The 26993-nt window shown below is 47.3% G+C and overlaps 1 protein-coding gene across 4 annotated transcripts in view; it reads right to left on the reverse strand.

Moving 5' to 3' along the window:
• Positions 1-26993, reverse strand: part of ARL3 (ARF like GTPase 3) — a 32714-nt gene that overhangs the window by 5101 nt on the left and 620 nt on the right. For 2 of the 4 annotated variants that reach the window (XM_087765357.1, XM_087765356.1), the window contains exons 2-5: positions 17928-18071; positions 16683-16799; positions 12097-12147; positions 9953-10138 (exon numbers count right to left, since the gene is read on the reverse strand). In XM_087765357.1, the coding sequence (XP_087621483.1) occupies positions 9953-10138; positions 12097-12147; positions 16683-16799; positions 17928-18071 (498 nt within the window). Of the gene's footprint in view, positions 1-3; positions 2994-9952; positions 10139-12096; positions 12148-15172; positions 15992-16682; positions 16800-17927; positions 18072-26993 lie in introns of those variants that run through there. The other 2 variants (XM_087765355.1, XM_087765358.1) reach the window with 2 other exon arrangements.

Raw genomic sequence — 26993 nt, forward strand, 5'->3', positions numbered from 1 at the left:
AGACAGAGAAAGGTAATGTTAGTCAAGCGAAGGGAAAAGGAATCCCCCAATCCCACCCGACCGCCGTTCTGCAACGACCGTGTTCTGCCTCCTCATCATCAGACCCCGCCTGCCCTCTGCGCCCAAAACCGCCCTGGGTAAAAAAACAAGTGCTTCATTGCTGGGTAGATGTTGTCACACAGAGGTTATTAAATCTTTCATCTGACCATAAAAAGTATCATCGTCTCATCACGTTGCTATGCGTAGGTCCTTTGAGGAAGGATCGCTTTGCAGTCAAGGTACGTCAGTGGCAGATGAAGGCTCAGTTCCAGGTTCAGCTATAGATGATTTGTGTAACCTCGGGCAAGTCATCGTATCTTTGAGACCATGGATTTTAGGGGGCTGTTTGTTATACAGTCAGCTCCCTATTAAGAATACGGCTCTCATTGTCTGCTCAGCTGCCAGCCTTGAAATCCAGATCCACAAAAGCCACCGAAATAACTGGATCTGGACCCTGCTCCCTGTGCCGCAGGACCCCCCCAAAAAATAGGCCGTGAGGGGTTGCACAGGGGTTCAGTGAGAATAGATGTGGTCACATTTTAAGAGGCCAATATACTCTCCAGGGTATTTCTGTAAAAACGTGTGCGTGACATCTCTGACCACTGCAAGCAGGACGGTAACACTTCTGCCATGAATACCCGAGTCATGAGTTTATTGCTGAGATCCCAGAATGGGATATGCTATGAAAGGGCAAAGCGACATTTTATCTGCTCCTGTCACTTATCTATTGTGAGATGCGCAGAATGGAGTGCAAGATGCACAGCCTCCTCTTATTTCTGTCCCGTCAAATCCACTACCTCTACCCTGCCTACAAGGTATCTCTGCCGACAGAGAGCCTCAGGGCAGAAAGAAGGCAGGTAGAGTTTTGTGGATGGAAGGAGAGTGGCACATCTTTGTGCTTGGAAATCGGGAAAATGCCACCTTGGAGTTCTGGAGGGGGAATTTCACTGCATTATGTTCAATGGTCATTTTTGGATCATTAAAACGATAGTTAGACCCTAAGAAAGACCAGAGCCTTTGGGCCAGCATCATTGCTAGCCCCATGGTAGCAGTGTTGCTGGCTTCCTACGGTCTTGTCCCCAGACTGCAAAGAACCTCAGCTGCCCCAAGGACAGATGGCCAAAGGCACAGCATGGCAGGCCCTTCGGGTGACCTGAGACCCACCGCCGTGCCTCCATGTTGCCCCTCAGCCACGGAGGTGGTGGCCACATCAGAGGGGAGCTAAAGAGTTAAGAGAGAAGAGAGGGAGCCCTCAGGGCTTAATCAGAAGGAGAGAGGTTCTCACTTGAAAATACCAATTCACCTTGATAGCTGTGCAATGTGACACTTCTTATCTGAAGGGGAGCAGCAACTTTTGAAATCAGTCCTTGTTGCTGCATTAAATAAAGAATAAGCGAGCCCAGCTTGTGCTGGGGTGCACATGAGGCCCTACACTAATAACACTTCTAACTCTAACCTTGGGGAGGGTTGATGTCTCCAGTTTCATTTATTTATCTCCACAGCAGAGATCAGTGTAAAACAAATTGTCTGAAATCCTCAGAGCAAATGGGAAAAGACGAGAGGTAGATTCATTTTAAGGCCCAGTAGCTTTGTGTCTTCCCCTTTCAATAACACTGATAACCTAGGTGTAAAACATGTAATGCCTTAAGCAATCAATAGCGTGGTTTAAAGCTTATCACGTTAGAGAGAGAGGGAGCGAGTGATTCCCAGCATGAGGAATGCCAGGGCTTAACAATGGGGCTAGGAGGAGAGGTGTCAAGCCTTTGGCTTGATTGTGTGCTTTAGAAATCTGCATGATTGCCTGCAAAGAGTAAAAATAAATAAATAACTAAAAATGCTCCCACAATGATTTCAGCTTCCCCTGCCTCGGAAGCAATAATCACATTTGCACACATCATGGCATACAAGGCAAGCAGAGCTCCTCATTCATTTTGAATGTAGGTTTATTTGCTGAACCAGAACAGCTGAGACAGCTTAAAGTAATAAATATCAGCTGACACCCTCTGCTATTCAGCACAGTAATCCCAGAAACAATACATCACTGCAAAACAACAAACACGCATCCTATCTTCTACCTAATCTGACCACAACCTGAATTCACAGTGATTAAAACTCTGCCTGCTGCCATTCGGGAGCTCGGGAAGAGGAAAGACAGACCGTTTCAGCACCAGCGCAGCGAGGGTCATAAAGCAGAGTTTATGATGGGATTTACCATGGCTGGGAGCCTGGCTGCATCCAGCATATAACGAGGGCAAAAGAATGACATAGCAAAACACAAGAGGAAAGGTGAACTCCAAACAGGCTTGAAATACGTAAGTAGGTCACCGAACTTTTAAAGCAGGAATAGATTTTTAAAACTCTCTTCTGGCATGAGTTAATTGACAGAAAAAAAATCACATTTAATTGTAAGTATCTCCCTGCCTAACAGTCATAACAGGAAAATGAACATGCTCAGCTCTACGTGTGTCGTATCAGAGAGGCATGTGTGAGACACCTTCCTCATCTTCAGCCACACTGCAGCTACATACATAGCTTCTGGTGCAACTTCACTGGGGGGTGGGGGGTGGGGTGTGTGTTCTGCAGTGTCCCCAAATGCTTTGGAGAATAGCAAATGCAATGGACAGCAAAAGAAACTAAAAGTTACGTTTGCAGTTTTTCTACCTTAGGTTTGAAGCAGGACAGAGAGTTGGTATGATAGAGAAATCCAGGAAAGCTTCTACAAACACAAAGAGCTGCTATGGGAAAGGCATACGGGAAGGAGGAAACAGTGCTTCAAAGAGGCAAGTCCACGAGGAGTCAACTGTTGTCATCCTTTGTCCCTACATGCTCTGTCCCTATATCTGCATGCTTAAAAGATGGCTCTGTGCAGAAAGTACAATCCCTACAGTAACATTTCGATCTTGATAGATGTCCTTGCGCTGCTTTGTTGAGACGCAGAGACATTGGCAGGTACTCTGAGGATGGAGACGGATACAATATTAGTATTCCAGCCTCAAGTCAACCCTGGGAAAACTTAGGCAGGGAAAGATTTCAGATCTTTCAGCTTTGCCTCTCTTAGCTCCTTAACAAGCAGCTAGTAAACTTTACCAAAGCAAAGAGAGCGAACTCCAGGGAAGAGGATAATGCTCCTTGCAGAGAAATGCTGCTCGGCACAACCCCGCCTTGCTGCAGTCACATCTGCGACTGTGCCAAGGGAGTTGTACTCTAACGTCCTTTGGGAAAGGACTGGTAGAGCCTTCCCTGGGAGAAATAAAAAGTCCTGCTTGAGATTAGCCCACTGCTTGGTTATTCTCTGCATTATCAGCTTTGCAGCTATGGGAGTGAAGTAATCTGACTTCAAACACAGCGAACAAGTTCTTTCCGCCCCATAAAAAGCCTCCCGATTTCTGCTCCCCTGCAAGCCAGGGATCAGGAAAGGCCACAAACTTGTGACCCTTAACGTGACCTTAAGGACAGCAAAGCTTAATCCTTTCATGTAATCCTCTGTCTGCCATAACAAATTGGGTCAGGCAAGCGCAAAATTCTCCATCTCTAGCATTTTTGGTATGCGTTATTTTAACTGTCGCTTTCTTCTCCCTCTGCACAGCTAGGACTGTGCCTTCATTATCTGTCATTTCTTTGCACCTCCAGTCATCATCATACAGGCTGGCTTTTACAGGCTCCCACAAGTACATTATCCATTGTTTTTTGCCTGGGTGCAAGCTTTTCTTTTGTCCTTTGAGACCTTGTACCTCTGATGCAGCACTGTAGACTCCCTCCTTACACGGCTTAAAAAACACAAGACTTTGCCCTGTAATCTGGAAACATGGTTGCTTTTCCTCAATAAGCACCAGCTCTGCCTGCCCGAGAAGAGCTGCAGTCATCAAAACTGGCTTTAAATCACAAGTAGCCCCAGAACCTTGTTAAGATGTGGAAGATCCCCATCTAGCTTGCCCTGGCTATGACATCTTTAAGACAAAACCTAGCTCTCAGGATACAACATTGCCAGGGAGTCCTGTTCTGAATCTTGCCCTTATGAAAGTGCTAAATCACAGTATCGGCGTAACTTTGGTCCTGGGCTTCATTCTCAACTGGGTTGAAACAGCCAGGGAGCAGAAGGCAGCTCAGCCCTTCCCACAGTCCTTAGGGCCAGACCAGCTCTGGCATAAATTAGAGAAGTTTAGTGGCTACTCTCAGTTCCACTGGCTTTTAATGGTCTCCAGGGGTCCATTATGCTTGGGAGACTCCGGACACAGTATGCTGCAGCATCTTTCTGAAGGACGATTCCTCAGGGCAGGCTGAGCTCCTGCTGCCTTGATCGGAGACTCTTGCTTCAGACACGAAACAAGCTGCAGAGCACGGACCGCTCCAAAGCCTTGAGTCATGTTTAACACACACCCTGGCCCCTCAATAACACTTCCATCAAGAGGGCAGGCTGCAAAGCAGAGGAGTCCTGCCTGCTTTCTCCCCACCCTGGCTGGCTGGGGTGGAATGTACGTAGCTTTCACACGCCAAGGACTACAGTTGGAGATCTGGTCACGAAACACAACCCCAAGAGAGCCTATGTGGCACCAGAGAGCTGTTGTGAGGCAATAGTTCCCTTACATTTCTCTGTTGACATCAGCAATAACCTCCCTCGCTTGCTGTACCTGTGCAATGGCCTTGGTGTAAGCTGGTGCAGGACTCTGCTCCAGAGGCAGAGCCCAAATGGCTGTGGCGGTGAGAAAAGGCTTTCCTGCTTTCCCAACTAGGGCTGAAGGATAAAATCAGACTCAAGCAGACATTTTGCTTGAAAAAGCCTCTAAGCATGAGGGATGCCGCTCCTCCCTCGATGGCACCATGAAGTCTGATTAACAAGACAAGTGCTGCCCACGGTTACAGTCAGGAGGTAATAAAGTCTTCAGCTGGCGTAACTGGGGCTACCAGCTGGCATCCAGAGGACACTACATGGGGTTTCCAGTTAACCTAGTCACCTCTCTTCTGAGCCTGCCCAGGACATTGCTGGGCCCCTTTTCCAGAGTCCCCAATGGTTAATTTTAAAAGAGAAGATGACAATATGGATTCCCTCCTTAATTAACAGCTTTATTAAATAACCCATTTCAAATAATAGTTAAATTCTCTAAATTTATATCATTCTATTAACCATAATCTAATCTCATTAACCTTGAAATCCCCAGTCTTAACTACCCAATTCTATACACCACGGTGCTAGCAGCTAAACTAATTAAATGACCTTCAAACTATTTCTCCTTCATGTATTGGCATTATTTATCTTTGCTCATTGCTCTTCCTTCAAGCTATCACAAAAATCTTCCCCTACGAACTCTGTTCCTGCATGTACTCAGTACTAGATATGCCACCACTCTTCCTTGCAAAATCTGTCAGCGATGTCTCCAATTTTACTCTAGCTAATATATTCCATCAGCAGCGACAGTTAGTGTGCTCGCTCCTTGGCTTTCATTCTGAATACCTGATGCTTCCATGTCTTCATTTATTTTGCTGTCACTCGTTGTCATTTCTCAAAGAAGTCCTTAAAGCAGTGACCTGAGATTTAACTACACAGAGTTCCTGTTCTGAGCCACTGAGATATTATGTACCACGATCCTCACAAACATCTTTCTTAATCTCACTCTTTAAACAAGTTCTTCTTTGACTCCCCTAAATTTTGAGCATGTTGACCTCTCCTTAGAGTCCCAGGACTGAAGACACCGTTTCTTCCTGGGCTGATCCAGGTTTAGTTTAGAATCATAGAATCGTTTAGGTAGGAAAAGACCTTTCAGGTCATCAAGTCCAACCGTTAACCCAGCACTGCTAAGTCCACCATTAAACCATGTCCTCAAGCACCACATCTACCCATCTTTTAAATACCTCCAGGGATGGAGACTCAACCACTTCCCTGGGCAGCCTGTTCCAATGCCTGACTACCCTTTCAGGGAAGAAGTTTTTCCTAAACTTCCCCTGGCGCAGCTTGAGGCCATTTCCTCTTGTCCTATCGCTTGTTACTTGGCAGAAGAGACCAACCCCCACCTCGCTACAACCTCCTTTCAGGCAGTTGTAGAGAGCAATAAGGTGTCCTCTGAGCCTCCTCTTCTCCAGGCTAAACAACCCCAGCGCCCTCAGCTGCTCCTCATAAGACCTGTGCTCTAGACCCTTCACCACCTTCGTTGCCCTTCTCTGGACACGCTCCAGCACCTCGATGTCCTTTTTGTAGTGAGGGGCCCAACACTGAACACAGGATTCGAGGTGCAGCCGAGTACAGTCGAGTACACCAGTGCTGAGTACAGGGGCACTATCACCTCCCTGGTCCTGCTGGCCACACTAATTCTGATACAAGCCAGGATGCCATTGGCCCTCTTGGCCACCTGAGCACACTGCTGGCTCATATTCAGCCAGCTGTCGACCAACACCCCCAGCTCCTTTTCCACCAGACAGCTCTCCAGCCACTCCTCCCCCAGCCTGTAGTGTTGCATGGGGTTGTTGTGACCCAAGCGCAGGACCCGGCACTGAGCCTTGTTGAACCTCATACAGTTGGCCCTGGCCCATCGATCCAGCCTGGCCAGATCCCTCTGTAGGGCCTTCCTACCCTCCAGCAGATCAACGCTCCTGCCCAACTTAGCGTCATCGGCAAACTTACTGAGGGTGCACTCAATCCCGTCATCCAGATCATCGCTAAAGATATTGAACAGGACTGGCCCCAACACTGAGCCCTGGGGAACACCACTTGTGACTGGCCCCCAACTGGATTTGACTCCATTCACCACCACTCTCTGGGCTCGGCCATCCAGCCAGTTTTCTACCCAGCAAAAAGTATGCCTGTCCAAGCCATGAGCAGCCAGTTTCTCCAGGAGAATGCTGTGGGAAATGGTGTCAAAGGCTTTACTGAAGTCTAGGTAGACAAAATCCACATCGTCATCCACCAAGTGGGTCACCTTGTCATAGAAGATCAGGTTAGTCAAGCAGGACCTGCCTTTCATAAACCCATGCTGACTGGGCCTGATCACCTGGTTGTCCTGGTGATTCTGGTGTCCTGGATTAAAAACCATCTCCCAAACCATTTTGTGCAATGAATTTCCAAGGAAAGGGAGAGCTTGGCATTCTTGCTGTCTGATTTGACAGGGCTGGAGTTATGGCAGAAGAGAAATGTAGGGGCTCTTTTTCTATAACCTGTACAGAGTTTGCGACTTCCCTGACCCCTCTGCAGTAATCATTTATGGAATAAGCTGCAGTATTTAGGGCAATGAGACTGCGGACAACAAAGCAGGACGTTATCTGGCCTGCATCTAAATTAATTTGTCTAGATAAGCATGATGAACAAAATATATAGGCTTGCAAATACTTTATTTAGCTTTTGTCTTCTGTTTTCTGGACGTGAATGCAGAAGCAGATTTCATTTCCCCAGTAGAGGGTATTGGGCTGTGTATTTTACTCTATTGAATGTATAAGGATGCACTGTACTTCAAGGAGAAGGCACAGTAAGAAGGTGCTATCAACAGTGTGCAGCCCACTCCAGAGAGCCCACAGACCAGCTTGAGAAGGAGGCATTTTTCAAAGCTCACGAACAGAAAGTGCCACTTTCTATGATTTATTTCTTCCACATCCAACACGCATCCCTGAATTTCATCTGTCACTTTACTGCCCCTTTGCAGCTGGAAAGCTCACTTGGACTTCCTTAAACTAGAGGAGGGCCTGGAGGAGAGAAGAAGGTGACCTCTGCCTGCCTGCAACCCTGTGAACTGCAGCCTCACTTTCTTGATCACATTTCTTTGGACTTGAATATACACTGCCATTGTGGAATGCATTTCCCTCTACCACCACCACTTCAAAGTAAAGATTAGAGTTGAAGCCTTTTACAAGATTGGCTGCAACATAGCTGAATTTGTATCTTAGCTAACTAAACAAAGGCCCTTTGGAGGACACCATCTACTATGTTTCAGTCTAAACATGAGGTTAGGAATTTTAAATCAGAACTGCTGTACTGGGTCAAACCAATGGTCCACCCAGGCCAGCATCCCCTTTCTGGATGCCAAGGGAAAGAACATGTAGGAACAGGATCTGCCTTGCTCTGTTCTTCCCTCCCAGTCCATGGCCCAAGCTGTTCCTCATTCAAAAGCCGCCTCCAGATCTTAGTGGTCAGTGAATGCCTGCAGTTCTCTTCTTCAGAAATTCACTTAGTATTTTTCTGAACCGACTGATACCTTTGGTCTCCACAACATCCTGTGCCAATGAGATCCACAGTTTAACTATGCAACTCGCAAAGAAGCACTTATTTTTGTTTCTTTTAAGCTGTTGTCTGATTATTTCATTAGGAATGCCCTTCCTCTAGCAACATGAAAAATAGCATATAGTCTACCTGACATTTTTATACCTTATTTTATAAATCCTGAAGATGTTGCCACTCTCTGTCCTCTCTCTTCCAAGCTGCAGGTCCTAATTTATTTATTATCCCTGTGTAAAGATGCCGCTCTGTGCTACTGATCATTCTCGACAGAGGATTCTCAAATCTCTCCTAATTCTGAGCAGATATATGGACAATATTTTTTCTGACGAGGGTAGTTAAGTGCTAGAAGAGGTTACCTAGAGAGGCTGCGGAATCTCCATGCCTGGAAATACTTATAACTTGATTGGACAAGGCCCTCAGCAACCTCCTCTAGACTTGCAGTTATCCCTCCTTTAAACATGAGGTTGGTCTAAAGATCTCATGAAGACCCTTTGACCTAATTTTCTGTTGGACTCTATGATGCTACTACTACTAAAATCTTTTTAGATGCGGCAGAGGCAGAAATGAATGTCATGTTCAAGGTATGGGCCCACCATGCCTTTATCCTACTATAAAAGAAATGTTTTCTGGGATGTTTCTTGTTTGCTTTCTGATAATGCTCTAGCATTTGATTTTCCTCTCTGTCCTTTGATGAGCACTAAGCTGCTGTTCCCAATGATCTGCTTCTGAGTAATGGCAGCTAATTTTGTGTCCATCATCGCATGTGTATAGTTAGTATTGTTGTTCCTCATGTGCATTATTTTGTACTTGTCAACACTGAATTTCATCTGCCATTTTACTGCCCACTCAGTATTGCGGGCTTCTTCTGCGACTCTTCTTACTCAGCTTGAGATCTGACTATCCTGAACCGCTCTGTAGCATCTGCAAATAAGGTTTTACTGAAACTGCAATGAAGATAAATACCTTCACCATGCTGTTTCTTTAAATATCAGTGAAGGGAGTACTCCTGACTGCTTGGACTGCAAGCACTGCAAATATTTCCTTAATTCAGGAAGGTCTAAGAGTGAAATAAACAAACCTAGGTCCCATTTACATTACAAAGAGCTACTATACTGCAGGAACTGGCTACAGCACAGGAGCCCAAGACACAATTACTACAGTTCAGCACAGGAACACAGCTCAGCCCCCTTGGTGGGTTTTTGCTGGCCCTCATGCTGCCATTAGAAGTGGTCCTTGCCCCGTGTGCAATTCTTGTGTTTCTCTGGATCAGAAAAATTGATCGGTTTCTCTCTGGCGCCTGGGCTGAGCTAAACGCCAAACGACATTAGTAGCGAAGGTAAATCGGGTTTCTAAAGTGCACACTTGTAACAGTCAAAGGGGTTAATAGTAAAAGACGATTTGTTTTGTGAAAATTATTAACTTGACAGCGGTCTCTTTAAAATAAATCAGTGTCTTCATTTGGCCCAGCCAAGGGGTCCTAGGTGGGGAGGTGATCGCTCTCCCCTTTCCCGAGGATGGAGAGATCCCAAGGGCCCACAGCTCCCCCTTCCCTTTGCACAGGCGACGAGACGCGCCCCCCGCATTCTGCGCTGCAAGGGTTTGGCTGCGCTGACCCTCCTTGGTGGGACAGCCGGTCCAGCCCCACCCTGCAGATCAAGAGACAACGATCTCTTACAGATGGCCTGCTGGCACAGCAAGCCTTCTCCAGAGCCTCACCTGTACTCCCTCTCCTGAAAGAGCCGAACAAGACTGGATCTGCCAGACTCTGTCCCGGATTGTGTGTAGGTTCAGTCCCTCGGCAATCTCTGAAGCAGGGGCAGCCGTCAGCAAATCCTGCTTGTTAGCGAATATGAGCACGGGGACTCCACTAAGCTTTTCTTCATCCAAAAGCTCAGCCAGCTCCTGTATCGTTTACAAGGGAGTGGGGTGGGGGGAAGATGGAGAGAGGGAAGGGAAGAAAACCTTCAACCACCAGTGGTTGTCTCTAATTAGAAATATATTTAGGGCAAATGTTAGAAGAGTGTGTTCCAGTGAAACCTAGATCTTATTATAAGAGAGCAAAAATGTATACAATCATCTCTGCCCGAAGTTCAAAAGCTATTTCTTCCAATTACAGGTTACAAAAATCTTCATCTTGGTCTGAAATTAGCAGTTGCCTTAAAGGCTACAACTCTGTGTTTTACCAGTCCCTGCTCCCAGGAGACCAAAACCGATGAAACAGCAAAAAACATGTAAATTGGCAGTATGAGGAATCTGTCTTAAGTTATTGCCTGACTGGCATTTGTACCTCTGCAGCCGTTGACACCAGCCCTGATACCTTTGCTAATAATGAGTTTCAGGGTTTTGTTCCAAGTTTTATATACTGCAATTTGAGCGGGAGAGGACTTTTTTTTTTCCCTCAGAAATGGAAATGTCCCTCCCACAAGAAAGTGCTGATGCTTTTGAAGGCATTGGCTAGCTGAAGACAAGCTAGATCAGCTTTACTAGCTGGATTTTGGCTCCATAAGCACAGCACACATTGGGTGGCATCTTGAGAAATGGGTTTGTTCATTCAAAACTGGGTGACTCAAAGAGATTCTTTTAATAGCTCAAATCTGAATCTGCAGTGGATCAACGATGGCTGAAATACTTCATGTCTAGGGTTGTGCAATGGCCTCATGTGAAACAAGCACACAGTCTCAAGTCACTTCCCTATGTGAACATATGAGAAACCCAGCAGAACTTGAACCTGTAGGGACTGCTGGCGTTGCAGAGAGATGAGTACATGAGATTTTTGTGGGCTCCTTATTTAGCTGGAAAGGTCTCATTCTCTCAGATACTGTCCTAACATCTTTCATCCGCTGGCTAGAAACTTTTGGATTAAATGAGTGCAGTTGGGGAGCTGCTAAACTGCAGTGGAAATCTGACTCCATCCCCCCAAAAGCGACGTTTGGTTTGGAAATCAAGATGAGAGGATGGAGTTATAAACAGAGTTGGCTGGGAATTTTTCAACAAAATAGGTCTTTCATCTGACATGGCTGACTTATTGAAACCAAAAGTGTTTGCGGAAATATGAGGGGTCCAGGCTGACTCCGCCTGACTTGGGCAAGTGCTCTAAGCTTCTGCTTCCTCTCCCTCTCTTTTGCCCAATGAATATTTAATTACTGATATAAAATGAAATAGCTCCAACAGGGGAAAGATTTCCCCCACCCCTGGAACAGCTAACGGTTCTGCTGTTAGGGTGTGTCCATGATATTTGAGAGGCGAAAGATCAAGTGCTTCCCTCAAATCAGGCAGAACAGAGGGCTTTAAACTAAATCTCCCATTTCTGGGGGGTAAATCTGTTGCTAGCTATTTTGGGACACTGTCACTTTCTGACTTCTACAAAACAAAGTTCAAAAGTCCTATTTTTGTTCCATCCTAAAACACAAAATATTACAGAACATCAAAACTTTGCAAAACGGAAATCTTATTTTCTGGCCAGTCCTAGTTACAAAGTTCTTAGTTTTTTTTCAATTACATCCAAAAGACAATCAAGTCAATATGATTTCCATTTCAACTTTGTAAATAAGAAAATAGGATTCCTCAGGGTCTTGGTTTGGCAAGGTTTAAAGGACTCAGAGAAGTTTTTGCTTTCAGTATTGGGCTCCATTTGCTATTATTGTATAACTTAACGAAAACCGTTCTATTTAAACAGAATTAGGCTACCTATTTTCCTTGTTTCACATCTACCAAAATAATCTGCATTGATGTTGAAAGGCAAGTCTCTTGAAATGCAAATTTCCCTCATAAACAACAAAATCATCTTCCTAACTTTTGTGAGCAAGGGGCACTCAGAAGAACTGAGTTACTTCAAAGGAAGCTGGGCATAAGTAACTTACCTGACCCGTTTCTTCAAACCTCTTCCTATCTGCACTGTCAATGACATAGATCTGAAAAAGAAATGAGAGGAAAAGTTACTTTTCCCAGAAGACACTCTTCCACAGTACCACGTGGTTAAGTGAGATGAGCCTAATAATTATGCTTTTGGGCACAAAGATGCCCAGTATTATTTATAGCAAGTGTTGACAAAACTTCATGATGTTCTGAAAGGAGAGTAACCACCTCTTTTAAAGCTGGAGGGGTGGACAGCCATGTGGGTGAGATCAGAAAGGAGCTGGGGGCAGTACTCGGGATGCTCTTACCATCTCCACAGCATCTATTATCTGAAGAGAACAGGAGACTGCCTGGTATCTTTTCAAATGACTGGCTTACAAGCTGAAGCTGAGCACAGCAGGGCAAAACCAGGGGAGCCAGATATGGTCTTTCACCCCAGCAAACAGTGTACAAGCACTGCACTGGTGTGACTATGCCATGCTGCCCTCTAGCAGGACACATCACCTCCTCAATAAGGCACCAAGGCACACAGTGGCACTCAGGGGACAGATGAATATACCGGGGACATTGAGTTCCTCTCCATCAGGTGATTCTACTGCAACCTCCTGGTGGCTGGAGGAGGGCTGGATCCAGCCTGTGAGACTCCATCTTCAGCTCCCAGCTTGTCCACCAGGATGATGGAGATGACAGGGAGCCACTGGCTCACAAAGACTGACAGCAGAGTCCTGCCACCCTCTCAGGGCTGGGCACCACATTTCATGGTCCATGAGGTGGTCCCAACCAGACACCTGTCCCCTGGTATGGAGAAGGGCGGATTCCCGGCCTGCAGGCTCCCTGCCTTGGGAGGGGGTCTCCACCCTCTCCAAGCAGCATGGCACGTGCCAATTTCTTTCTGTAAATGCAAACGAGCCTTCTCAGTAAAGGCAGCTCTAGGTCTGCACAGGCTAAAAGGCTCCTCAAAGGTCCCCCTAAATATGTAAGTCCAGCCACCCTAGCAATGCTATTGCAGTTCAGAGCACGCAGGTATCAAGCTACATCTAAAGAAACGGAGAACATCAGCATAACACTCAAGCAAGAATAGCCTGGTATCCCTTTTTCATTACTTGGTATGGGAAGGTTTTTGAAAAAGGACGCTGGGACAGCAGACAGGGACGGGACTGGTGACAAACACTGAGCATTTTGCTTCCAGTCCCTGCCATGCCCCATCAGCAGTGATTGAAGCTGCTAGCATGTCATCTGCATGCTCTTTGGTGGCTTACAGGGAGAAAGTGTCAGCCTGGTTTTCAGGGAATAGATGAGCACAGCACCCCACCATCAAGATAAATAGCATTCTTGCAGGCAGTCTCAGCATAAGACTCCATGCTTCCAGAATAATTTCGACCAAATAGTAGGGGGAGGGAAGATCTCTAGCAGCAATATCTATTAAACGGTAGGCAATCCCTTAAAGAGCAGTGTTACAGTTGTTTGAAATGGGACCAAACACACAGCAGGAGAATCTGTATGCGAGGCCTGAGGAGGTAACCCAGCAACCTTGCAGACCTCTCTGCTGATCCCCTGGGGTCCGTGGTCCTGACGGGGCCGCGCTGATGCACACTGACAGAGGCTGGGGGACACGCGGCAGGGCTGGACGCAGCTGCGTGGGGATGCGTCAGCACTGCACACGCTCGGTGCCACGTGACGGGGAAAGGCCCGTGAGCACGGCGTGACACACAGCCTCTCCCCACAACGTGATCCCGTGCATGTGCACCAATACTGTGTCAGCTACACCCATCCTCTCTGACCCTCCCAAGCATCCACCCCTGTGCACTGGAGTAGGAAACACAGACGAAAAGAAAGGAAGAAGCTGCAGGGCTGGCAGTTGTGCTCTGGGGTGAAACTGGACTGTCATCTGTCCTCCTTCGGGACATCTCAGGGGAAGCTTAGCAACACATGAATGCAATAGCCGAGTGCTACTTCTCAACTGAAAAGCGGCACCTCCCATATTACGGTGCTTCTCTAGCTGACAAGGAAGAACTCTGAGTCCCAACCAGCCAGGCTTTCTCCTGCACCACTCCGTTCCTTGTTAGGGAGCTATTTTGCAAGATGAGAATTGGAGACAACAGTGCTTGGGGCAAAAGCCACAAAAGCACAGCACAGAGAAGGTAAAGTATGTGCGGAGTGCCTGCTTCCAAACCAGAAAGCACTGTGCCAAATAGCTGCAGGTGCCTGTCTGAATATGCAATCAGCCAGATATCCACACCTTATTTGCCTGGGTTAAGCTTCCAAATATCACAGGTGTGTGATGCAAGACCAAGCTCTCATTCAAAGGCACCTGCATAGATTTGAATTTGCAATCACTTCCTGCTTTTAATACCCTTTAGAGGGTCCTTTCTGCTTTGTGCAATATAGTTCAGGAGAAGACAGAAGCAGGGGGTCCTGGGAACTGTAGCGTATCTCATCTCCACCTTCTATGGCCAGGGCCACACAAGAGCCTGTTTCTGGCTGCGGTACCTGGTAGTGCAGCTTGACAGTTTGAACAGCCATTGAGTACACCATGTTGGAGAAATGGAGCTTGAGAAAGAAATTGCTGTAAAGCTGTGTGCCTCCTTTGAGCAACAAAACAAAACGTGGAGTAAGTGGGTTGGGCAGAAATTGCAAGTGGTGGGACTGGATGAAGACAAAACATGAGGAATAAGTTGGCTCAGTTTACAGAGGCACAACCTGCACCAGGTTAGTCAGAGGGTAAAATTACTGGCTAAAATGGGGGTGAGGGCTGGCAGAAGAGAGAGAAAGTCATCAGCATATACCTGGTTCCAGTTTTGGTGTGTGTGGACATAGCAAAGCACTGCACTAACATGCTGACAGCTCCCAGTCCAGGACTGGGTGTCAGCATGGGGTGCTGGCAGGGAAGCTCAGGTCTATGTGCTCACCAGTTATTCCCTCTGAATTCACACCACCGCTTCCTCCAAACTGATTCTGCTTCTATCTACCCATTTTCTTACTCGTATGAAAAGAAAGGTTTTCTCTGTACATTGCTTTAACTGGGGTGGGAGGACGGCAGAGAAAACAACTGCTTTTATCTCCTTCAGTCTTCAAACTCACCTTTATTTCTGCACCTCCCATGCAGCACACACTGGGAAGGGGGGAAGCCCACAGGCCAGCGTAGCTCGTTGCCTTTGCCAGCAGAACCTTCCAGGTATTGTTTTGTGGTTGCACAGTCTCTGCAGCCTGAGCACCTGCCATAGCAGGCAAAGATCCCCTAGCTGCTGCTCTGCAGTGTTGACTTTGATCTGCACGCCTACCGCCTCCCCACCACACACAGCTGCAGAGCTTGGACTCAATGGGCACAATCACCTCACAGCTATGCCAGATCCCCCTTCTTGATGGCCACAGAGGAGCACACAAAGTGTGTCCTGCTAGTTTCTCAAACCCGGATCTTTCCCCTAGGAAGACCTCACCATTACTCTTTGCAAAAGCAAACCACCAGGTTTATGCTGTGGTGGCTACCCTCAAACATCAGATTCCAAATTAAGGCTGAAAAAGGCAGATCTGCAAAAGAGATTATTGAGGGCTTCTTAGTCCCATTTAAATGGCAGCTTCATTTGGACAATGTTTTCTAAACCTGCAGGCACAGCCAGGCCCTTCAGGGCCCTGACATGAGCCTTGGAGTAGACAGTCCTATTCCTAGTTGCACTGATCCTTCTATGGAAGTGCACTGCAGCTCCTGACACATTACTGAGTACGTGTGTGTGACAGGAGGGAGGAAGGGCGTCTTTCCGAGAGAGCTTCCCACTTTCCCATGGGAGCCCTGCAGACCTTGCTTAGAATAGCCTTTTCTCTGTTCCCACAGGCAACATTACTTGGGGTGGGGAGAGCCCTGGAGCCCCCAGCTTGCCTTCATCCTGGCACACGTGGCTCCATGTTAGAGGTGATCTTTGAAACTAGTCAGGACAGCACTCGGAGGGTCCCAGGGTAACGTGCTCTGGCATGGAAACACAAAGGTCCTGCACTGTAAATATAATTGTAGTCATCTGTAGCTAATTGTAAGGTAATCACAGCTAAGTTGTCAAAAAAATTAAAGGACAGTCTTATGATTAAAGGAGCAAAAGAGAAGACAAGGAGTCTCTCTGTGTCCCTCAGCCAGAAGCTTTCCTATCTGATGCCAGACATAGCATTTAATTCCGCCGTGCCTCAGTTTCCCCAACTAGAAAACAAAGGCACCATACTGACCTACCTCTACACATCAGCTTAAGTCACTAATGCCCATGACAGACCTTCAGAGTCTCCAGTGAAAGGAGCTATAGATGGGTAAACTACAAGTTATTAATGCTCTTTCATTTGAAGGAGACTGAGATGAGAGGAAAGGAACTGGTTATAACCAGCACCATCCTGTGAAAGTAAAAACATACAACTGAATGATTTCTCCAAACATCACACTGTATTTTTCTTACTGCACCCAAACAATCTTGCCATTTCACTCAGAATAACTCCTGTTACAATGGCAATGGTGTTGCTGAGGACTGGGACATTACATTACTTGTTCCTAAATTTCTGGCTGAGACCTTGGAAAGCCATTGCATGAACACAGCATTCAACTGCAGCCAATACTCACAAGGATATCAGTGTTTTCAAAATAGTTCCTCCAGTACGGCCTGATCTTCCTCTGTCCACCTATGTCCCATACATTCAGCTTGAAGCCTTGAGACTGTACGCTTTTGATGTTAAAGCCCTGGAAAGAGCAGAAACAAAGCCACATAGAGCATAAAACTGAATGCCTGGATCATGTGCATAAGCAGACATTAACACCTTATATATCCCATGCCTGCAACATGCAGTGAGATGGGCTGGGCAGCCACAAAGATGGATCGGCTGTGGGAGAGGTGCTGGTGAAAGTGAACACAGCTGTCAAACCATCAGTTTGCCAGTGTTCTTGGGTCAAGGGTTGATGCTGTCATGGCTACGGAGACATATGATGCAGTTAGTGCCCTGGGAGGGCTCAGCAGGGTGGCTGCAGGAAGAGGTGGGAGAGCTGCAGATAAGGAAGAAACAAGGGCACTGTGAGAAGCAGGACTGAGCTAGTGAAAGCTGAGTAGAGAGTCCCAGCTAACACGAAGTCAGAGGTCTCAGCTCAATTCGACACAACACAGCTAATGCCGGGCTTAAAAGAGCAACAGCTGCACATCTGAAGGGTCCATTTCATCAATTAGAGCACCAATTGAAAGGGCATTCAAGTAGAAAAACAGGATGTGGTGTGGGCTGGCAACATGCTGCCACACCACCCAGGGGACTGGGGCTTGGAAACGGGGTGTAGGGGCTGGGAGCTTTGGGAGGCAGCTGCGGGGTGGGGGGAAGCATCTCCCGTAGCTCTCTAGCAACCTCCTCTGGTCAACACAGGAGCGATGCTGCAGTGTTTCTTATGGGAGACATCCCTCATCCCAAGCCTGAGGCTCAAAGAAAGGGGACCAGAGGCATCAGAGAGGGAGTGCTGGAATATGCAAGACCCTTGGAGCTGGCTGGGTGAAAGATGCAAGGAGACATTGCTGCATTATCCCCTGTACGTGTCCCCTGTTTGGCAAGGAAAACAGGAACAAAGTCTCATCCATGCAACCCTAGCATGACCCAAAAGTCTTCTGCAGAACTCCATGGCATTCATCCACTTTTGCACTACTTGACGTATCTGGCCTGATGCTCTCTGGCTCCTTCAGGAAGCCTCCTCTTATGCAGACAACACACAAACTTAATGGTGCACCAGGCTCCAGTTGCTCCCCCTTTTACTGAAATGCTCTGCTGAAGTGCTTGTATCACAAGGCAGGTGGGACCACAAGAACTGCCTTGGGCAAGGAAAGGCCTTCCTCACCTGTGTTGGCGTGATATGGCTGATGTCCTCAGATGCCAGCTGTTTCAGGAGTGTGGTCTTGCCTGCATTATCCAGTCCCAAGAGGAGGATTCTCACCTCCTGGTCTGGGGCGCTTTTCAGTTTACGCAGGATTGACAGTAAACCCTAAATCCGCAAGACAGATCGTAGCTGTTATTTCCCCCTCTGACTCTCTCCCCCTACCATGCCATGCCCTCCTCCCTTGAAATGGGTTCTGTATGGCAGTGGATCCCAGGACACCTTGAACCCCTTCCTGCAGTCCCTATTCCTATTTCCTCTTCTACTCCTCCCCCTTGCCCCGATTTTCCTTCATCTCAGAGAGTATCGACGAGGTCCCAGACAGCACAAGTGTCACTCAGTGGGGTGCACCACTGGCTGCATTGCTCTTGTCACACAGCTGTTTGGCACTGCCTGTGCCAGGAAGACAGTGCCTACAGATATCACATGTAGGAGCTGCAAAGCAAGTCCTTGCAAGCTCTTCATTATCTTTATCAGAGGGAAAACCCCATTAATTTAATCTCCCTCCTAGTTAACTGCAGGTTACTGTGTACCTGACATCAGTTCTTTTCATAGTAACTCCCCGATCATCTCAAACCCCGTTTATCTGTCTAAAACATGCTGGACCCATGGGGCACGTGCAGTTCTGATTCTCAGGATGTAGCACTTCACAACTATCTCAGATCACCACACATCCTTGCTAAGAAAAGCACAGTGGATTTCAGTCATTAGCCAAGCTCAGCTCTCTGAGCTGACAGTATCACTCAGGATTAGGAAACAGAATATGCAGGTCAGCTCATTTACAACCGCACACGTTACAGCAGCACACCCAAGCTTTTGTCAGTGCCACCACTCAGAGACCTGCGCCTCTCTAAAATGGCTGGAAAAATATTCTGGATCCTGGCACGTAACAGAGAGACACAGATCACCCCGCTTTCCCCTGCCTCTCGCTGCCCAGCCCGGCCCCACAGTTGCAGCCGAGGGCACAGGAGCAGGCTGCGAGTCCACGACTGCCTGGGTGTCCTTGGACACATTGCCGCGCTGCTCTGCACCCCCCTGCTTGGCAGGGACTGCTCTTCAGAGCCTGAGCAGCGCACACCACACTGAGACCCAGCCTGGGGACACAGATGCTCTTGCAACTAATTTGCCTGAGCAAATTCGGGACAGGAATACACCTACAGCCCTTTCTGGAGCCCTCAGGACTCCTGCTCAGTCTCTCCCAGACAATTCCCATGCCCTGAAGGACAACAGCGAGGTATTTCTCTTCAGCCCACTAAGACCCAGAGCTGGGAACAAAGTTCAGGTATCAGCACAAACCCAGGCCCATCTCAAGCTTTTTTATTCTCCTGTTTGCAAAATGGAGACAATCCTTCTTGTCAACCTGCAAGGGTGAATCAGTTAAATGTCATGAAGTGCTCTGTTGCTATGAGGAACTACACCCTCTAAATATTCCTGCTGGGAGCCAAGGACTATTTGAGCCGTGAAGGTTGCTCCCGATCCCCTCCAGATCACGGCAATCAGAAACCTGTCCTCAAGATAAAGAGCTGCAGAACGCGGTACTACTGTCACCGCTGCAACGCATCCCCCGACTGTAGCAGTGTCCTTCTGCCGACTCCTGGAAAGCCCCACCTCAACCATTTGGAAACCGCCGCTTTCGACCGCTCACCACACCGCTCCGAGGTGTGGAGCGTTTTGGAAAGGACACAGCGCTACAGGTCGCCATGCCAAAGCTTTCAATAATGCAGGATGAAAACACACCGAGATTCAAATGCACGTGAGATTCAGTCCACTCCTCTAAGCATTTTTGATTTGCAAGTAATTTATCGGTTTTCCATTTAATTACCAAACACAGCTCAAAATACATGCACGATGTGTGAGAAACAGGGAGAAGAGAAGAAACTTAGTAAAAGTGGGTTTGAAGGATATCTGTAGAAAGTTGCAGGATTGCCACTATTGCTGTGCTTTTAAAAAGCACTGTGGAAAGCTGAGGTTCAGAAATTCAGAGCTCGTGCAAGGAACAGCAAAACTGCAGTCTTACAGCCTAAGCAGGCTCAGGGTATCACCTATTTCACAAACAGGCGAGTAAAAATCTGGGAATCCAGGCCTCGCTCAAGAGCTGTTAATCAGGAATGGGCTCTGCTTGGTAGAAGGTGCCATGCCTGCACAGTGCAGGCACAGTAAATCCCCAAACTGCTTTTAGTCAAAGCATACAGGCCTGTAACATCACGTGCTGAGCCCTGAGGGCCAGATGCTCGCAGCTGGCTCTCGCCCATGGGCCCGTAGCTAATGAATTTGAAGGGCTGGGTTCAGTGCAGCCAGTCGCTGCAAGTCCTCCCAACCCAACAGCTCACCTCCCCGGCCGCAGTGCCCAGCCCACGCTGTGCCCCGATGACGGTCTGTACTTCCACACGTCTGAGGGAATTAAAAAGGAACAGCGACTGAAATACCTCTAATGCTTACTTGTTTACATGCATGTCCTAAGTGCCCTTGACATCATTAAAAAACATAAGCTTTAACTGCATGACTAGCAACTCACATTTTCTTTTCACCTGCAGTCAAATTTACAGTTGTGTTTGTTGGCTTGTAAATCCGTGAATTTCAGCTTGGTGTGGACAGACCCCATGGGAGCAGGAACTCTAAAATTCACACATTCTCCCTCCTTTCCAGGGAAACACTGAATTTCCAATTCTTATGGACCCAACCCAAAGCCAACCCACACCAGCCAAAGTACTACTGCCGACTTCAGAGCGCTCTGAATCAGGCCCTATTATTTTAGTTTATTGCTCGCAGTTAAAAAAAGAAGCTGTTGAAATGCTAATCCTATTCACAGCACCACTTGCTAAGAGCAGAGCAGTGTATCCCAGAGCAAATCAGGATTAGGAGCCTTTATATTTCAGAATTCAACTCCAAAATACGGAGCGCAAAGAAACGTATTACAAAGTATTGCTTATCTACAACGGAGCAATTCTCAGGGGTCGGGAAGAGGAACAGTTGTAAATGTTAATAGAGCTTCTCCCATTGTAGACAGATGCTATTTCTGGGCTAGTATGACAGCCTACGAGAAAACGATCAGCATCGTTCCATATTCTACTCAAGTGACACTGCTGCATGGCTGATCACAGGATTATCTGGGGTAGCCAATAGAAGAGAGGATATATATAGAAATAAAAGTATTCTCTAAGGTATAAAGTAAGCTGATTTAAAAGGCTGGAAGACAGGCAAGCCAACATAGAGAAGTGGACTTTATTTCAGTAGCTGCCGGCATCGGTTACGTGGTCTGTATACGCAACTTAAATCAAGAGCCAAATAATAGTATTGGTTACTACAATTGCTACTATTTTGTAAATATTATCTAAAACTTGCATCCAGCATTTTCCCTCTAGTTAGTGAGGATTTAAGATTAAGGAAAGCCATGCACAGATGGGTTTCTAACTTTTAAATTTTTTTTTGATTGGTCTTACAAGCACAGTGGCTAGGAAGACAGAAAGCATTTCCTGACAGCTTAGTAGACTGGAAAAAATAACTCAGCCGAGTTCCCTGCTGCATGCTACCACTATGTGGGACAAGCAACCCTTACTGCACACTCACTTGACGGATGAGCACTTCTCGGCTTGCAAGCACAATGCTGAAACTAACTTGGGTTTATAAGAGTCAGAAAGCAACCCCTTGTTATTGATGGGAGATGTCAGGCAGAAAGCCATGAAATGGGAAAATTCGGTGCAAAGAGGATGCTCAGAAGCAAGAGGAGAGGAGCAGGCCTTTGAAGCAGGGCAGCAAACAAATGTCTCGATGCTGGGACTCAGAGTGCAGTGAGGAGGGAGGACACCCAGGATGCCTGCACAGCAGCCAGGCCAGCGGTACTCGCTCACTGGGGCACACAGGGCGAGGAGCAGGACAAGTCTCCAGCAGGACAGTGGAGACATTAGCTGGCTGAGGAGCTGCAGAGACAACTCACAGGAGTGTAAGGGCAGTGTGTCATTTGCACAAAACTAAGCAGACTGCGGCATCTGTAACAGAGAAGGGAACTGCAGATGCTGCTCAGATAATGAACAGCACAGCGTGGCAGCACGGGCAGCCTTTGGAGAAGGGCAGCCATACACGGCAACTCAAGGCTGGGCACAGTCAGCCAGCAACCGCTTCTTGGTCACCTCTGGGTTAAGCAAACTATGTTTTATATCAGATTGGCTTGTTTAAAAACATCTTTGTCCTTGGCGGAGAGGGTTTTCTTTACAAGCACCATGAGGAGAGAGACTGATGGGGTCAGCAACGAGGAGACTGTATTTTCCAGACAGTGAGTGGGGCCATACAAAGAGAAAAACAAACTCCTGACAATTACTATGAAATCAGAGTGGGGTATTAACTTCAGAGATGCAACTAAATGGGCAAGAGCACTCATAAACACATCAGGCATGAAAGCAAAGCTAACCATCTTATTAGCATCCTTCAGAAAACAGGGATGTGTGGTTTTATGCAAGTATATCATTGCTAAGTTTAAAATACCCACTGAATTATCACAGGACTTTCAGTTATAGCTGCATGCAGTAATCCCATTCTCTTAAAAAAAATACAGACATATATAAAAATACAGTGACATTTATAGTCCTAGCTAAGGGTTTTGTGGGTTTATTCAGCTTTAAATCCGTGCTGTATATGGGTCTTTTGAACTAGTTGATGCATGTAACTACATCCTATACCACAGAAGCCACTGAAAGGAAGATTCACTTTATAGGCCAAAGCAAAAATTGGTTTGGGACAAACAGAGCATTGAGATAATCTGTTTAAATATTGTATCAGATTGGCCATATAAAGCCATAATGGAGAGAACAATTTCCCCTTGTTCTGAGGGCTGGATACAGAGGGCATGGATAAAGCATGGCCCACAAGCCCTTTCAGAGCACAGTTGATTCCTATTAGGAAAGAGAAGTAAATGTATTCTGTTTATTAGCCACAAAGCTCAGATAATGAATTTAAAATAAAACCACCCTCAGTCACCAGCAATTGCTTATCTACTAGATGTGGATATTTAGCTAGAATCAAATCAATTCGCCGAGATGCAATACAGCCACAAAGCTCAGCACCTCTGCCTACTGCTGCGACCACATCTTTCCCATCTCCACAGCCCTGCGCAGACGCCCTCTTCTCCACTGCTGCAACCACAAGTCACTCGTCTTCGCCCTCAAGGCCCTTCCCAGCCAAGTGCATTTGCCGTGGAGGTGACAGCTCCTGTCTCCCCGTGGCTCGTGATGCCAGCCCCAGCACTGCCGAGCTCTAGTCTCGGACTGTTGTGCCTTTCCTACAACCGTGGGAGAAACTTTGCAAAATATCCATAAAACCACCCCACGATTCTCCTGCTAATTCCTTCTCTGCCACACCTACAATCCTTGATGAGGTTTAGGCGTCGAACATGCCAAGTTTGAACCTGTCTTGGGCTCTCCTTACTTGTATCGCTTGGTTATCTCCCACCTCAGATAGATTGTATTTCCACGGCATAGGGAACATCTCCGTGTTCTGCCTGCACAGCAGCTAGCGCAGCTCTGGCCCACAATTTATTTTTAATTAAGCAATATGGTAGCAGTTCACTGGTTTTAGAGAGTAAGTTAAAGATAGAGGGTGCACGTGATGGTTTCAGAAAGTCACGCAGGAGAAGCTGACGTGGGGGAGGGCGAGGGGCTTATTTGAGCCAAATATCCTGCCTTCAGCAGTGGATATTTGAGGCTACATTTGTCGTCCAGGGTGCAATCTTGTGCACACAGAGCTGGAGGAGGGGAGTCCTTCCTGACAACTGCACTGATTAGCTGGTGCCCTGAAGAATGACGTTTGATTACCTTTATCTTCGGCTGCAGAACTGCAAATGTCACTAATGGTCATAAAATCACCCAGTCTTTTTCAAAATACAACCAAAGTAAATTAATCTATTGAGCACAGTTTATTCAATACTTCTTACTCTGGCAAAACTCCCAAAAAAATAATTTGCTTGCTGCATGTCTCCACCATATGGTGTCATTCAATGCAGACTTTCTTTCCTGCATTGAAATCCAAAATTCAATGGTGTCAAGTCACCTACAGAGTTTTTCTAGCTCAAACCTACTAACATAGTTTTCTGTCAAAGAGGTCGCACAGCAATTTCTGGTTTGGTATATTAACCAATACCAGCACGAATCCTCTTTTTGTAATTAAAATCAAACTCCTCTGGTTTTAGCAAGTTTGGAGTAAGCGTTATGCCCTGCACAGAGAAGAGCTGATGCCCAGTACCGGACAATGTCAGCAGTCTTTGTCTGGTTCCAGAACTTGAAAGTCTGGGCCCGTTGCTGGTATACTGTCCTATCTGCAGGTAGTTTCTCATATCAACATCTCAGCAATCAGTAAAATAAACCAAAACCATGACATGGAACTGTACTGGGAAACCAAAGCAGCGAGGCACTATTAAAGCTCTTGAAAGCATTTATTTTTTTAATGGGGCCATTTTAAATAGAGCCTTACTGCCAAGGAACAAGGGACAAAAGAAAGAAATTCTGGGTACTAGGTACACCTACAGCAGGCAACAGATAGATGATGTTTTTGCTAGAAACACGAGTTCAAGACCAGGAGAAAGATGCCTGACTGCATTTAGCTCTGCCAGTAATTCATCCTCTCCTCCAGATCTGCCTAGTGTCAGCTAGACCCTCCATGACTCAGTTTCCTCAGTTGTAAAACGGGGCCATGCTTTGACAACCCCGGTTTTGACACAATGATGTCATCTTCAGTCAACGGTTTTAGAAAAACATCATCCATCCTCTAGCCCCACCATCTATCAATAACATACCATCTCACTCGGTAAAGATTGTTATTATAGTGACGAGGAAGCCACAAAGCTCTGCTTCACACAGCATTTCCTAAACTTTGGAAAGCTGCGTATCCTTTCATGTAGCAGTCTCCCTTCGCCCTTGCTGTGCGCCCACCACAGATGCTGCTTAACGGCGCCAAAGGCTTCAGCGCTACGCATCCCTCATGCTATGCAGTTTTATGGCTCATCTTTCCCTCCGTGCTCCACCTATGACCTTCCACCACCCCTGCCCCACAGCTGTGAGAAAGGCTGGTATGCGCTGCAGAAGGAGACACTTCCCCTCTGTACTCACTCACTTGGATGAACACTGAAATAATTTAAACCTCAGCATTAACCCTCTTATCACTAGAGTCGGAGCAAGCAGTCATTGAAGGGGGTTTAAGTACTTCCCAATGCAATCATGACATGCCAGAAACATGCTCACGGGCAGCTACCACTGCTCAGATGACAAGCAGTGAATTGTTACATCAAGCCGTCTGGATCATTTCTGACTGCTGACCCACACCCCCAGGCTGCCATAGCTACTTTGGATAGATTTGCTGGTGTTTCAGAGAATTTCTACCACTAAGGATTATTCTGTTTTAGTGATAGTTGAGAATCCAGAGAGACAGTACAGAGCTCTGCAGTCCTCTGCCCAGCCCAGCCAGTCCATCAGGCACCCCGAAGCACCACTCACCCTGCCCGAGAGGCTGCAATTCAAAAAACAACTCCCAGAAATGGAAAATAGACAAAGAGGCAGTAAAATATTGTATCAAGTAACACCAACACTGGAAAACACCCAGTCCGCCCTCTCCACAGACAAAGAGCTCGGATAACAGCAGCCAGATCCCAGACTACATCAGCTTATCTGGACATCACAAGGCAGAAGAGCAGATTTGGCTAGCAGCAGCTGCAGGCCAAATGTGTCCCACAAAGCACTGCACTGCTGGAGGCAGCTGCCCTCATCTTTACAGCAGATGTCCATCCTGTGATGGCTTCGGTGTCTGGTGTGACATGCTCCATCATCAACTGATCTGAAATAGAGCAGATCCCACAGACCTTATCTCAATCTCTTTCTCTGTGGCCCAGCAGGTGGGGAACGCAGCCAGAACTAACCCAGTGAAGCTGCCTTTGCTGCTCTTGTTTACGCCTCCTCCCATGCTGTCCACTCGCATGAATCCAGCTTGGGTCTGGAGGGCTCCTGGACAAACCACGGCTTTGCTCTTGGAAAAGTTCTTTCCTTATTGCTATTTCCTTCTGTCTGTGCTCTCTGCATATGCTGCATCCTCAACAGCGGCTCCCCCACCTACCACAGCTCGCTTACTACCCCTCGCTTGGCAGCCCCAATCCTCCCTTCCAGTCCTTGCTGGACCCTGCCAGCATCCCACTTGTTCCACCCCAACCACTCTGGCATCTAAACCCAAGTCGTTTCCAACACTGCAGTCCATCATCCAACCTTACCCCAACCTCGATTCAGACTACACTACACCCTCACCACCCCGCCCATCTCCCAGCATTGCCCTCCACCCTAACCAGATCCTTTGCTGCACCCGAGACCCCAGTTCCTCCCTTCAGTCCACCATGCTCCCCCTCAAACAATTCATTTTGCCCCTTGAACACTTCTTTCCTCCCTAGGTCCTCTCCCTCTCTCTCATCAGCATCAAACCTCCACTTCCAGCCCATCCCACAGTGTATTTTTATCTCCTTTTCAGCCCAGACTGTCCCTCATCTCCCCAGCCCCTGGCAGAAACCTCCAGAACACACAACGTCCCACCAAACTATGCTAGCCAGCCAACGTTGACTGGATTTTCCCAGTGACTCACCAGAGCGTTCATCCCACCCAGGTGGCATGTTTCTTTCAGCCCCTGAGCACCATACCTCAGTCCTGTCCATCCCTGAACACCCAGCCCCTTCATCCAGGCTTTCTCTGCCATGACTGAACTCCCCTTCTAAGGCTGTTTATCAACAACCGGCCCTTCCGCTTCAGCAAGCTCTCCCATAGCTCCCTCAACTCCTGTAGCCAGGATCCAAGCGCCAGGGTGGTCCCTTCCCACCTTGGCTAGATTGTCCAGTGTCCCTTCACAGTCGCAGATGCTCCCAGGCTCTCCAAAGTCAATCCCTGAACACTGTCCTCCATCCTCACCAGCCCCCTCCATTGCTCCTTTCCTCCTCAGGCCAAGTGGGCCACGGCCGTCCTGCTCCCCAGCCCTCCCCAGCACCCAACCCTCCATCAGGCCTTCCATGCCTCG

Source organism: Nipponia nippon, unplaced genomic scaffold (assembly GCF_047370975.1).
Source record: "Nipponia nippon isolate SJK-2023a ecotype South Korea unplaced genomic scaffold, ASM4737097v1 scaffold_3, whole genome shotgun sequence".
Classification (NCBI taxonomy): domain Eukaryota; kingdom Metazoa; phylum Chordata; class Aves; order Pelecaniformes; family Threskiornithidae; genus Nipponia; species Nipponia nippon.